The sequence below is a fragment of the Candida albicans genome, chromosome 5 (assembly GCF_000182965.3).
Source record: "Candida albicans SC5314 chromosome 5, complete sequence".
In the NCBI taxonomy this organism is placed as follows: domain Eukaryota; kingdom Fungi; phylum Ascomycota; class Pichiomycetes; order Serinales; family Debaryomycetaceae; genus Candida; species Candida albicans.
The window spans coordinates 916,540-930,347 of NC_032093.1; the positions used below are offsets into that span (position 1 = coordinate 916,540).

The window sequence follows — 13,808 nt, forward strand, 5'->3', positions numbered from 1 at the left end:
TTCCGTTCTTTGTTTGTATTACTGGTAATGATTTGATTTCTTTTTAAACCAGCATAGCTTTGATTTGATTCTGATCATGATTCTGGTTTCGAAGACTATATAAATACGAGGATTTCCAAACTTTGATTTGGATGATTATTTTTACCTTTTTGAAATCAACCAACTAACCTACTTTATTCTTTCACTTAACTTTTGTTTCCTTCAAGTTCAACTCGTTACATTCTTTAATAAGTCTTCGTCACTTTCTACACATTCGTTATTATAAATCATACACAGAAAAACAATTATCAATTAAATATGTTTTCCAATATTATTTCAACATTGGCACTTTTGCAATTGTTGAATGCTGCTCCAATTTTATTAACAAGATATCATGTTGCTGCTCCAACAACAGAAATAAAAACCGTTACAACTGGAACAACCACTGTCTGGTTACCACCGGTTGGTATATATATTAGTGATGGACAAACCTCCACCAGTACTATCACAGACGCTCAATGGAATACATATCCTGTTACTTTCACTTCTATAATAAATAAAGATCAAGCTGCTCCAACACAACAAACCACTGAAGCTCAACAACAACAACCTACCACTACTACTACCAGTTCGACCAGTCCGGCTCAGCCAACTACTACTGAAACCCAACAACAACAACAACAACAACAACAACCAACAACCACCGAACAAGCTCAGCCTACTACAACCGAACAACAACCGCAACAACCAACAACTACCGAACAACAACAACAACAACAACCTACTACAACCGAACAAGCTCAACCAACCACTACATCAACTGAACAAGCTCCACAGTCAACTGAACAAGGTCAACAACAAGGACAACCTACCACAACTGAACAAACTTCTCAAACAACTGAACAAGGTCAACAAACTACTGAACAAAACGATACTACCACACAATCACCTTCCACTACAACTATAGACTACACTTCCAGCACATCCTCAACCTCAACCTCTAGTCCAAGTCCAAGCTCAAGTACAGGTTCTAGTGGAGATATTCCGGCCCCAACTGCTATTGTGTACTCACCATATGCTAATGACAGAAGCTGTAAATCAGCAGACACTATTAGATCTGATATTCAGTTAATTAATAGCAAAGGTATCAAACAAATTAGATCTTATGGTACTGATTGTGGATCATTAACCACTGTTCTTGAAACTTGTCGTGAATTGGGTATTACTGTTAATCAAGGGGTTTGGATATCTGCTGCTGGTGTTGATTCTATTGATGACCAAGTTTCTGATGTTATTAAGTATGGACAATCCAATGGTTGGGATGTTTTCAATTTACTCACTATTGGTAATGAAGCTATTATTGCTGGATACGTTTCACCTTCTGAATTGGTCAGCAAAATAAAATCGGTCAAGTCACAATTACAAAGTGCTGGTTATAACGGTAAAGTCACCACTTCTGAACCACCTGCCACTTATCTTAAATATCCTAGTTTCTGTACTGATGCTGACATTGATGTTGTCGGTATCAACCCACATTCTTATTTCAACGCCAATATTGAACCAAAAGATGCTGGTTCATACATTGTCCATCAACAACAACAAGTTGCTGAAATTTGTGGTGGTAAATCAGTTCTTATAACTGAAACTGGTTATCCTTCAAAAGGTTCTACTTTGGGAGTAAATGTGCCTTCTCCAGAAAATCAAGAAATTGCTATTTCTTCTATAATAAAAGAAACTGGTGGTGATTGTACTATTTTAACTACTTATAACGATTTCTGGAAAGATCCAGGTCCATACGGTATTGAACAATATTTTGGGGTCATTCAATTATTTCAATAGAACTACAGAATAAACACACGTATATAGATTTTTGTATTTCAATTTAATTCAATTTCGGTTTCCATTTTTTTTATCGTGTCACCTTTCGTATATTAAAAATCAATTACTTTATTTGGGAAAAACTCATCAATCAACTCTAGGTAATATGGTTTCAACTCTTCAACATCATACTGTTGATCTATCTTGGAATATAAATCATAGGAATTGAAAGCTTTGACTGCTTTCAACATCTCTTTATCATGCTCATCCATTAAATAACTATATGCCAATTCTTGATGCCAAGGATAAAATGAATGATACCTTATCATTGCCAATGCTTCCGGTGGTAATGTCGAATTCTTTTTCGCAACATGATACATATACTCATCATGACCCCAACTCAACATGACTTTATCTAATCCACAATGTTTTGAATATATGCCATATTTGGTATTATACAATGGATTTAGGAAATCTGGATTATTTTTAAAACTATCAGGGAAAATAATCCGTTTCAGGAATTTACAACCAACAGGGAAAGTATCACCCACTACATCCCATTGACCACGAGAATCAAAAAAATATAGTAATTTCCCTAAATCATGAATCAACCCAACTAATTGAAACCATCGTGGTTTCCCATCTCGCCGTATAGCTTCTGCCGTCTGTAATGCATGATCTATTTGTGACAATTCGGTGTCGGGATCAGAATCATCTAACAATTTGTTTAATTTCTCTAGTCCTTCCCAAACTGTCATTCTTGCTCTTGTTTTAGTTTTGAAATTAATTCTTGCTTGAATATTATACGCCACGGTTTGTTTTTCATGTTGTTCTTCATAAAACTGTTTGACTCTATCACAAGCTAATTCATATTGGCGGAAAGCCTTCGTGTCTATGTTTTTATAATATTCCGATGCTATTTGCCAATTTTCATCGGCGGCAGTTTCTGATTGTTCTTCTAGTTTAAGCTCATCATCTATCGAATGGGTTTTGGTGATTGGAGTTTTGTTAGTTAAAGAGCCTCGAATTCTATTGACATGAAGTATATCATCATCTAGTTTCTCTAATATATTCCCTTTGGATTTATCTAGGTTTGTGCTCTTATCGTGAGTAGATTTACCGACCTTGTTTACCATCTCAAACTGCTTTGTTAGTAAGGAAGTAAATGAGTGACAATATCACAAAGAAAAAAAAAAATTGTTACAGTTTTCATTTTCGTGTCCTACACGATTAATTTTTTTATGAAGAACAATAACAAACCCATGTAAAATATACAAGATAAAAACGAAGTGAAGATAAACATATATTTCATTAGTATCTGACAACTTGTCGTAATCAACAATGTCTTAATAACTATTTGAGGGTTTTTTTTATATATCAATACAAAAAGAAAAAATATTAGAGTAAACAAGAGGTTAATTCATTAGAAGGCAAAGGCAGCCAATAAGAATGGAACAGTAAACCAAACACTATTCAAAGAGTTTGCAACTGCAGCACCACCTTCAAAAGTGAATACTGGAACAGTGGTGTTAGTACCATTAGAAGCAACAGATGTTGGGTATGTAACTGGGGTAATAGTAGAAGTGAGTTCAATGGTGACGTATTTGGTGCTAGAACCAACAGTTTGAGCTGAAGTGGTTACAATCTTTTTAACGCCTTCAGTGGTACCAACAACAGGGTAGGAAGTGGTTTGGCCCTTTTCAACACCTTTAATGGTAGTACTGGCTTTTGGTTTTTGAGAAGTTGAGGTTGGGCTAGGAACACATGTTTCTTCGGTGCATACAACAGTTTTAACTGAAACATACACTTGACTATTAGTCAAAGGACAATAGGTGGTGTAAACAGTATCGATGTCAGTTACGACAACAACACCAGTAGTAACTGGAGTGGCAACACATTTGTGTTCAGAACATGAGGTAATGGTGATAACAGTTTTTTGGACATCAGTGACGGTTGAAATGGCAAGTTTGGTGTTAGAACCTGAACCAGTGGTGGCAGCATTTTCGTTAGAACCAGTTGGGAGAACGGTACCAGTAGCAATTCCAGTTGAAGATTCGGTTGTTGAATTACCGTAGAAGATTGAAGAAGAGGAGGAGGAAGATGAAGTGACAATCTGGTTAGATTTAGTGGCAACAGCAGCAGAAGTAGTGGTGGCAGATTGGGTAATAGCAGCAGAAGTAGTGGTGGTAGATTGGGTAACAGCAGAGGAAGTAGTAGTGGTAGATTGTGTAGTAGCAGAAGAAGATGGGGCAACACAAGCATTTTGGTTTAAAACATTCTTGACTTGGACAACAAAGTTTTCACCTTTCTCATCGGTGTTCAACCAAGCCCCAGAAGCATCCCAAAGGGAGACACCAGCAAAGTGTGAGTCACATTTGATTTCTTCAATAGCTGAGGATAATTTACTGGTGTCAACGTAACCAGCAATATTACTAGTAGCAGGAACACCAACAAATAATTTGATGTTTTTGTTTGGAGCAGAGTCAGCAAATTTGGACCAGGTATCATAGTTGAATTGGCCATTGATTGAACAATAGTTGTTGTAGAATTGGATGAATGCAAAATCAAGTGGGACTTTGGATAATAAATCACCAAGAGATGCATCAGGGTATGGACATTGTGGAGCAGCAGATAAGAAATAGTTTTTGGAAGTGTCTTTGGCGAACTTGCCTCTTAAGGCAGTGGCCAATTCAGGGTACCCAGTAGCACCACCGTGTTCAATGTCAAAATCGAAACCATCAACAACAGCGTCATCAAATGGTCTTTCTGGATCTTCACCAGCACCGAATTTGTTCCACAAGGTGTCTGCGAATTTAGTGGCAGAAGCAACATCGCTGAAACCATAGTCACCAACACCACCACCTAAAGATAATAACACGGTTTTACCTAATGATTGACAAGTTTTAATGTCAGCACCAATTTGAGAACAGTGTAACAAACCAGATTCAAAAGTGTTACCACATTGGTTGGCAAAATTAACGTTTAATGGATCTGGAAACAAGTTCAAGAATGATAATAAAATGATGTCAACGTCAGCTTCCTGACAGTATTGTGCCAATCTTTCTTGACCACCAGCACCATTTTGACCCCAGTAAAGAGCAACTTGATTGGAGGCACTGGCCAAAGCTGACGATGCTACAACTGCAGCAGCTAATAATGATTTAAAAGACAACATGATACTTTTATTTCTTTTTGGCTTGTTTTGTTAAGGGTATAAAATTAAATAAGAACGAAAGACTAAATTGGATTTGAAGATTGAAAACCACCTAATAAATAACGAATGACTTGGGGTTAGTTGGAAAAAGAATGTGTGTTGAAAGAAAACAAAAACCTAACGATTAAAGTATAAACAAGTTTGGAGATATCTTGGATCAAAAAAAAAATGGGATTAATTATTCAGAGTAAAGAAATATTGGTCATATTTATAATATTAGTTGGTGATATTTTTCTTTTAGCCATGGCAATTGCAAAATTTTAATAATGAAGGTGGAATAATTAATTATTTCTCAAAAAAATGGTGGCAATAATAATTTGCTCCAATCAATCGAAGCACGCTTCCACCAAAATGAAACAAAAGGTAAACATCTAAAAAAAAACCATTGGTTATGTATGCTTGGTTTGTGAAAAATTTATTAAAAAAGTTTAGTGGTGTGTGAGATTTAACGTGTTTTTTGAGTAATTGTTGAATGTACTGTGCTATTAAATACTAAAATCTCGTGTAATTTGTGGGTTTGTCGAAAAGCCAATGCAAAGCGGGCTAATATTCACCTATATTCAATGACAATTAGACCCAACTGAAAATTGTTAATTTATAGTTTGAATGGTTTGGAGGTATTTTTTTTTTGTTTCTTTTTTGAGTACGTGTATATTATTCGGCATAAAAAATTATTTTCCACTTTTGTGATCATTTTGAGAAATCAAACAATCGGGGAAAAGCATTCAATCAACCCAATTTTTGAAAAGTTTTTTTTTGTTTCGGGAGATGGGTGTTTTTAAACAATAAATAATGTTGAGTCTAGTAAGACAAGTAGAGGCGGTATTAATTGTTACATGTAGCTTTATAGTTTTCATTTATCGTCAAACAAAATGGTAATGTTCAATACATAATTTGGGTGAGTGTTCACTTCCCAAGATTGAGAAACTATTGAGATCCATACGCTTTGTTTTTCTTTGTTAAATCGGCTTCGTTTGACAAAATAAAAGGTAAAAATTTAAACTAGGACAAAGTGTTGTCTATGCATTCATCGTTTTATAAAAAAATGAATCTGTTCTTTTTCTTCCTTCGAACAATTTAAAGTTTATTCTCTTTACAACAAGATTATGTTTTTGTTCAACTGGAACTTCTTCTTGTTCTTTCATTTTAGAAAAAGTATGTTTTCTACTGAGATTCTGTTGGGACTTCCACCTTCTTGAAACCAAGTACTACGTCCCTTTTGTCAATTAATGGAGGGTATTATAATTCCTCGTCTACGTAAAAAAAACAAAAGAAAATTATTCAAGCTTCTAAATTATTGTTTACGAATTATCCCGATTGGCATGCGAATGGTCCTTTTTAGGACAGATGCATTAAAAAAAATTTTACGTGGATTTTTGTGAATACGTGTAATAATACAAAATTCATTTTTCTTGGCAAATATGTCTAGCTTCTATTTTTATTGGACAGCAAAGTTGGGCATTACTATTGGGTTATATTACCTCGGGTGTGCTTGTTAATAATTTTGCATTAATTATGTGATCGTTTTGGAGGGGGGGGAGGGTTTATTGGGGACACACAACCAAGTAAATTACCTTGAGGCATTTGAAGTACGGCATAAAGTAGGACGGTTCTAACAATAGCATTATTGGACCATAATATTCCAAAAATTAAAGGTGAACTTCAGAAAAAAAAAAAGGATTTGATACAGCAATTCAAGAATGGTTCTAGAATGAATCCTTTGGTTTGAGTTTAATAGTCAATTAGAATTAGGCTATGTCAATTTTGAATTGTAGTATGATTTTTCTGTCACAGTCAGTGGTCAATCTGTTTAGTTAAGTAGCAACTTGAACCTAAAGCTGGATTCTACAACCTTTGATATTTCTACTCAACAGTTTAAGAAATGAGTTGTGTGTAGTCTAGAGTAAATAACCGTGAAATAAATAAAACAATGGAAACCGTAATATATAGTCATACTTTTCTTGTTTGGTTTATTTACTACGAAATTACTTTTTTGGACATCAATTTTTTTCCAGTTTTTAATGCAAAATTATAACAAAAAAAAAAATATGATCCAATTTTATGCAAGGAGCTTTTAAGTACCCTAAAATCAGGTTAAGCCTCCAAGAGAAGATTTCGCTTGGAATTGACCAAAAAATTTCTTAACAAATAATTGACTCGTTCTAAAAAAAGAACTTGTACCACGATGCAGGTGCCAATACCATCGACCAGTTATTTTTTTTGAGCATTTTCTCTGTCAAATTTTTTTTTCTTGGACATTTACGACGGTCTATTTTTGGCTTAGTTGCGCCCTAATTCCAAGTACAGGAGATTTTAGACGCCACCCCCACTTAACAACTATGTAAGGACAACGAGGGAATGACAGATTCCAAAGTCAGTTACAAAATATTAACTATTTTTCACCTTGAATTGGTAAAGCCTGAAGATATTCCATATGTTGAGATTATCTAATATTTTAAAGAATTGTATTCTCACAATTTGTCGCATTGTTGTGTTCAGTTAAACTTTTTCTGTAGTGATTACATTTGTAGTACAAATAAGCAATCAAGAAAAAACAGAATGACAGTGTGATAGAAAATGCAACACAACAGACTATTCACTTGTGAATTTGTGACAATAATCCGACGTTAAAGTTTATTAATCCATTGACCATGATGTTACAGTTCTGGCTGTGTTGTATTTATGTTTTTTTTGGGTTACACTCAATGATTTTTCCCGATTTCATTAGCTGTTGATTTTATTGAAAAATTTTTCCATACAAAAAGCTCCAGAGTACCTGGGTAATTTTTTTTTCCATAAATTGATCAATTCTCTTTCTATTATTTTCAAGCATTAGTAGGCATTGCTATCACTTCCAGAAGAAAGGGATCAGGCTGAGTTAGTGTCAATTGCAATTATAGTTTCACGTGAATCGTACTTTGTTTTTGTGTACGCGTAAACTTGTATTGGTTAAAAAATAATAATAATTAAAACAGAATTAAAGAGAGAGAGACAGAGAGACAGAAAGAAAGAAAGGGAAAAAAAATAATTACATACGTATTTCAAAACTCGGCAATTCTTCCTTCATTAATTCACCTAAGAGATACGCAGACAAATGAAAATTTTTGAGGCCCTATTAGAGCTTCAAAATACGTTGTTAAAGTATTATCTGGCAACCATACAGTATCTATACCACGAATTGCTAACTTTATTTGAAAATAAGGTTTCTATTGACGTGGAAAAACCTGATTTGGAAAGAATAAGTTTTTATACGTCGCTTATTGAAAAGTATCAATACCAAATTATACAGTTGACGGATTTTAACAAGGGTCATACAATTTACATGACTTTACAACAGATTATCAACAGTGGTATACAAGATGTCCTCGTCACTATCACAGCTTTGCGTAACCTGGAGCAAAAATTGATCAGAGTCTCTAGTGAAGCATTATTAATTCAACCAGGAATTGAGGAAAAATTAAAATGGATCATAAATGAAAACAATCATTTACACAATTTTCAAAATGATCAAGATAGATACCAAGCTTTTTTTGCGAGATTGAAAAATGAAATAAATGACGTTCCACCACCACAATATACTTGTCTGTCGCTAAATAAGTTTGTGGAGGATATTGTCAATGAATATTCTTTAGATATTCCGGTTCTTGAAATTGTCATTGACAAATTGAATAGAAATCATAGCGAGGAAGAGCTTTACTTAGAAAAGTTACAGAATACTATTTTGCAACATATCTTGGAACAAGAAGTTGACACTTCAAGTGTATCCTTCACAGAACAAGAAATTAAAGTTATAGATATAATGGAAATACTCACTGCTCACATAGATTTTTTCAAACGATTATCCAAGATCTATATTAAATTTGACAAATTATTACTTCAAAAGTTAAGGCTTGATAACTTGCCAGCTCCTGAATCGGTTGAAATCAATTCTCATATTGCCAAAAAACTTGACAATTTTATTGCAAATTTAGTTGCCGGAGGGACAGTAGGGTTGAGCACAGAACAAACTTATATTCTGGTTTTTAGTTTTATCCAAAATATTGCATTTCAGTTTCGAACGTTTAATGAAAATTATATAGGATACATTCCTGAATCTAGACCAGCAAGATATGGAGACGACGAATCATTTTGGACATTGGTTAAAGAATACATTGCCACCTTACTTCGAGTGACCAAATTTTTAGAGGACCCTAATGGGTGCAACCACGATGTAAATATTATCATGGGCAGTTCAAAAGAGGAGTTTGAACAATTGGAAAATGAAGCTAGAGAGTATTTCTTTGCATTGTTACCTTTTGAGAGGATTTTTGAATGTGACGAAAGGATTGTGAACCATCAATTGGGTGAAAAAAACTAATAGTTAAGTAATATTCATATTTTTTGATATACGAAAATAATAAATACACTAATAAAAAGAAAAGAAGATTTGTAGAATATATCTCACGATATGATGAGCATGATTTGGACAGTGTTTGCAACCACAAAAAATTAGTACAGTCCCACCTATGTTTTTTGTAACCAGTAAAGTATCTTGTGTGATGATAAAACAAGATTGTCCTGTCCGATACTCATCTGAGGAAAGAATAACCGAAAGGACAATAAGGTTGTTGACAACAACAACAACAAAAAGACACAACCCGTGGGGGAACCTTCATGATAAAAAAATTGAGCTGCTTAAATTGCTCATAAGAGAAAAATAATATTTGGTATTGTTCTGGTGTCATATAGTCTTGGACACAATTAGAATTAGGATAGCATACTCTGTGGAGCGTAACACACAATAGGATCATTGAATTACTTTATTACGGACCAACACTAAAACCCAATTTCATTCTCCTCGTCTCTTTTATGGCAACTAAAAATCTAACAAAAACAAGAAGCTCAGATACATTTACAAGAAAGACGATTTGGTTATTACCTCAGTTAACATTACAATAACAAGAAATCTCACTAAACTTAAACAAAACTCAAATATATTCGTTCTTCGGTTATTTGTAGTACACTTCTATACCATTGCTAACTTCTATGCAATCAATAACAACACCAATAAAACACATAGTACTACCACCAATATCCCAATACACCAATTACTTGCGGTTTCTTTGTTTCTTTCTAGGAATATATTTATACTTTTCATTCCTCTTTGTAATTTATTATCAACATTATCCATTTCATAATCTAATTCGTCTAGCATAAACCCCTGTTCTTCCAATTCATCACCCATAATTGCTGCTTGCTGGTTCAAATTCATCATAGTTCGATGAATATCATCTAACTGTAAATCTTGTTCTTGAATTAGTTCCTGTTGTTGGTATGAAGTCATGGCAGAGTCTGCACTAAATGGGTCAATATCTTCGTCTTCTTGACCATCTTGACTGATTCTATTGGACATTGTTGTTACATCTCGATATTGCTTTTGATTCCATTTTTTCTCTAAATGTTGAATTTGATTATTTAAATCAGATAAAATTGATTTTCGATTGGATATATCAATATCAGATAAATTGAATTTCGATGGTTGAGACTCACTTATGGATAATGCTTGTTGTAAATCTCGATATATTTCTTGTAATTCTTGGAAACTATTTTCAAAATCTTGTTGTTGTTCATTAGTTGGTGGTTTCCCATTAGGACGTAAGTTTATTATATTATCTAAAGCTCTAATAGAAGCATATGCATCTTCTTTAACTTCATTAAATGGATCCATTATCACAAGTAGTGTAGAATTATAGTATTACTGGGGTTGAAAGGAAAAATGGGGTTTCTACTTGAAAACGGTTCCTGAGATTTCCATTTTTTTTTTTTTTTGAGGTGTCATAATCTATCTCGCAGTTTTCACATTGTTTGTTTATTTAACGATTGTTGAAAACAAAACTCATTGCATAGTTTTCTTTTCAGTTAAACTGGCAACAGCATTTCCGACAACAAAACCAGCTATCAATCAATATAATGGAGACCCCCATTTCAAATCAAGATACAGCTAAAGAAAATTTAGAGACACATGCCAATGAATCAATAGATAATTCAGACCAAACCGAGAACAAACCCACAAATGGTTCTGTTGACGAAAAACCACAAAGCTCAAACCCAATGGAAATAGATACGAAAGAAGAGTCTACAAAGTCACAGATAAATACACCAGTCCCAAATGAGAATAGTCAGCTTCCCATGCATGAAATAGTAGGTGGATCTTCAGTTAGACGATATCTCAACCAACACCTTACAAAGACTTTACTCGAGGGATTAAAAGAAGTTGCACAAATTAAACCAGAAGATCCATTGAAGTACTTAGGGGAGTATCTAATCTCAAAATCTAACAAGTCAAAGAAAGAGTAGAGATGGTAAACTTGTATTGATTTTTACAGTGTATATATAGATTTTGTATTATTTTATGATAACACCCCATTTTAATGTACTTAAGCAAAGCAGATAGAAAGGCCAGGCTGTTGAGTGTAATAATCATACTTGCTCTAATTGCTCAATATTGGTTTACAGGATGTGTTTGGGCTACATTAGTACCAACTCCATATCAATGGCAAATAGAAGTATCAATAAAATAGCAGAGACAGAAAAACAATAGGGAAAAACTATTCTCTTCTAAAAAAAACAACCTGACTTATTTATTGCTCTTTACATATAAACTAACCCCATCTTAGTCCAACGCAATACACATAGAACATGTCTTCGTCGCACCCAGATACACAGGTGTTGCGACCATACTATGATCATGATACATTCAATGCGGGATACTCTGTGATTTTCAAGAAAGGAGTTGGTATAATAGACCCCAAAACCAACAGACCCGTGACATCCAACATTTCTGAAAAGTTGATCAATCAATCAATAGATGAGAATCAAGGGATAATTCGAAATCTGTTTAAACATGGAGGACCAGTGGGGATCAATGCTACTAGCGATAAGAATTATGTTTATGATTTAGAGTTTAATGAATATTTTGAATCCAACAATTTAATTGAGGTATTTAAAAATCTATTAGGGAATTTTGTTAGAAGTTATATAAAAGTGTTATTGACTCAACCATTAGAAATTGTACGGTTAGTGTTACAAGTTGGGAAGTTCAATTTTAGTGAAACCGCCTCCAAAACTAGTAAGAAGTTAGATTTATCCAAATCGAAACGATTATTAAGCGAAACTGAAGATGACACTGAAGCAACAACAGAACAAGATGAACATGAGTATACACGTCCGCAGCGTAGTAGTATCTATGACAGCGATAGAGATGTTGATAATGAGGACGAGGATGAAGAGCCAATTAATTACTTTCAATCACAAAACGAGCAACAGGTTTGGTCAGGTCATGAAGTAGGTGGTTTTAACAAAACAGCAACACCAACAAAACAGGGGAAGAAATCTTATCGTGATGATAAAAAGAGACTTAGAAATAACAAGATTAAACCAAAGTCTTTGCACACAGCGGATATTCTTACAGCCATTATTAATAAAGATGGCCCATTTGCTGTTTTCAGAGGTATTAATGCCTCGTTTATATATCAAACATTGTCACATACCATTGAAGCTTGGATTACAGGGTTTGCCTCTCCATTTTTGGGCATACCTGATCCATTTTTCCTTGACTTGACTCATTCTAATGATCCATTCAAATCGTTGTGGTTGTCAGTGACGGCTTGTGTGTTGACAGGGATTGTGTTGATGCCCTTGGATTTGATCAGAGTAAAGTTTATGATAACTCAATTCAACTCCAAGCCTTTGAATGAGAATGATGCCTTAGAAGAAGTGACAGAAGAAATTGTTCAATCAACAAGATCAGTACGTGAGTCAATACGCAACTTCCCAGTTTACTATTTGTTACATCCATCGACACCTATAGTGTTTTTGACTACATTACATCAATTGTCAACTAGTATATTTAGAAAGATGGCTCCTTATATTTTGTTTATCAAATTCAACATTGATTCATACTCATCACCAAACATTTACACATTTGTCAATTTGCTTTCGTTGATTTTGGAATTTTTTATTAAATTACCAGTGGAAAACTTGTTACGTAAACAACAAGTTCAATTTTTGCTCACTCCAAAGAGAGAGGATACTAAAAAAGTTATTACTATTGAAGACCCTAAAAAGAGTTTGATTGTTGAATTTAACGATCTGTCTAAAGACATTCAAGACTCGACATTCTGGGAAAGGTTGAAACAGTTGGGATTATTTAATGGTTGGAGAATTGGGGTATTGAATGTTATTGGATTTTGGGGCTATAACATTATTAAGAGTGACGGTTCAGAGTTGAAAGAAGAACGATTGTAAAGATAATGTGTCGCGGTGGATACTGAAACTAAGGGAACACTAATTTTATGCTGCTTTTTCCCTTTTTTTTTATGTAGCTTTCYTTTTTTGTACATATACTTCTAATAAAATTTGATTTTGTTAATATTAGTCTACTTCATTTATGATCTTTATTTGCTAGATCTTAATTGGCCAATAAACTTATTGTTTTTGCTGTTCCGGCTGGAGATTTATTTCTGCATATATCAGACGCCACAGCTAGAAGGGCCTTTTATAATTTTCCACAAGAATTTTTTTTCTTCCCCATTGTTTCTGAAATCCTGGAAAACTGAAATTTGATTTGGAACAACAGAACTTGTCCTAGTGCCACAGTTTTAAACAAACACCACCCGAAATAATGTCAATCAAGAATTATCTGACATCATCTGAATATAGAAAGCATTCACGGTTTACAAATGATTTATTTAAAATGTCTTGTTTGACCAAACTTTAATTTTTTAGTTTTATTTTGGTTTTTATTATATTTTCTATA

At 33.9% G+C, this 13,808-nt stretch overlaps 7 protein-coding genes across 7 annotated transcripts; 4 read left to right on the plus strand and 3 right to left on the minus strand. All coding sequences in view use genetic code 12, as the record gives it.

The window, feature by feature from the left end:
• Window positions 1–297: 297 nt before the first annotated feature.
• SCW11 (putative glucan endo-1,3-beta-D-glucosidase) lies at window positions 298–1,818 on the plus strand (the record flags this gene model as incomplete). The annotated part of the gene is made up of 1 exon (XM_716712.2): window positions 298–1,818. One exon carries the CDS (start codon window positions 298–300, stop codon window positions 1,816–1,818), a length of 1,521 nt encoding a protein of 506 aa, XP_721805.2.
• Window positions 1,819–1,910: 92 nt separating this feature from the next.
• CAALFM_C504120CA (uncharacterized protein) lies at window positions 1,911–2,933 on the minus strand (the record flags this gene model as incomplete). Its single annotated transcript, XM_716713.2, has 1 exon — window positions 1,911–2,933. The coding sequence occupies one exon, from the start codon at window positions 2,931–2,933 to the stop codon at window positions 1,911–1,913; it is 1,023 nt and encodes a 340-aa protein (XP_721806.2).
• Window positions 2,934–3,220: 287 nt separating this feature from the next.
• On the minus strand, window positions 3,221–4,972 carry CHT2 (GPI-linked chitinase CHT2; the record flags this gene model as incomplete). Its single annotated transcript, XM_716714.2, has 1 exon — window positions 3,221–4,972. The coding sequence occupies one exon, from the start codon at window positions 4,970–4,972 to the stop codon at window positions 3,221–3,223; it is 1,752 nt and encodes a 583-aa protein (XP_721807.2).
• Window positions 4,973–8,105: 3,133 nt separating this feature from the next.
• CAALFM_C504140WA (uncharacterized protein) lies at window positions 8,106–9,368 on the plus strand (the record flags this gene model as incomplete). Its single annotated transcript, XM_716715.2, has 1 exon — window positions 8,106–9,368. The coding sequence occupies one exon, from the start codon at window positions 8,106–8,108 to the stop codon at window positions 9,366–9,368; it is 1,263 nt and encodes a 420-aa protein (XP_721808.1).
• A 666-nt stretch (window positions 9,369–10,034) lies between these two features.
• Window positions 10,035–10,718, minus strand: CAALFM_C504150CA (uncharacterized protein; the record flags this gene model as incomplete). Its single annotated transcript, XM_716716.1, has 1 exon — window positions 10,035–10,718. The coding sequence occupies one exon, from the start codon at window positions 10,716–10,718 to the stop codon at window positions 10,035–10,037; it is 684 nt and encodes a 227-aa protein (XP_721809.1).
• A 242-nt stretch (window positions 10,719–10,960) lies between these two features.
• On the plus strand, window positions 10,961–11,347 carry SDC1 (Sdc1p; the record flags this gene model as incomplete). The annotated part of the gene is made up of 1 exon (XM_716717.1): window positions 10,961–11,347. One exon carries the CDS (start codon window positions 10,961–10,963, stop codon window positions 11,345–11,347), a length of 387 nt encoding a protein of 128 aa, XP_721810.1.
• Window positions 11,348–11,689: 342 nt separating this feature from the next.
• On the plus strand, window positions 11,690–13,297 carry CAALFM_C504170WA (uncharacterized protein; the record flags this gene model as incomplete). The annotated part of the gene is made up of 1 exon (XM_716718.1): window positions 11,690–13,297. The coding sequence occupies one exon, from the start codon at window positions 11,690–11,692 to the stop codon at window positions 13,295–13,297; it is 1,608 nt and encodes a 535-aa protein (XP_721811.1).
• Window positions 13,298–13,808: the final 511 nt, after the last annotated feature.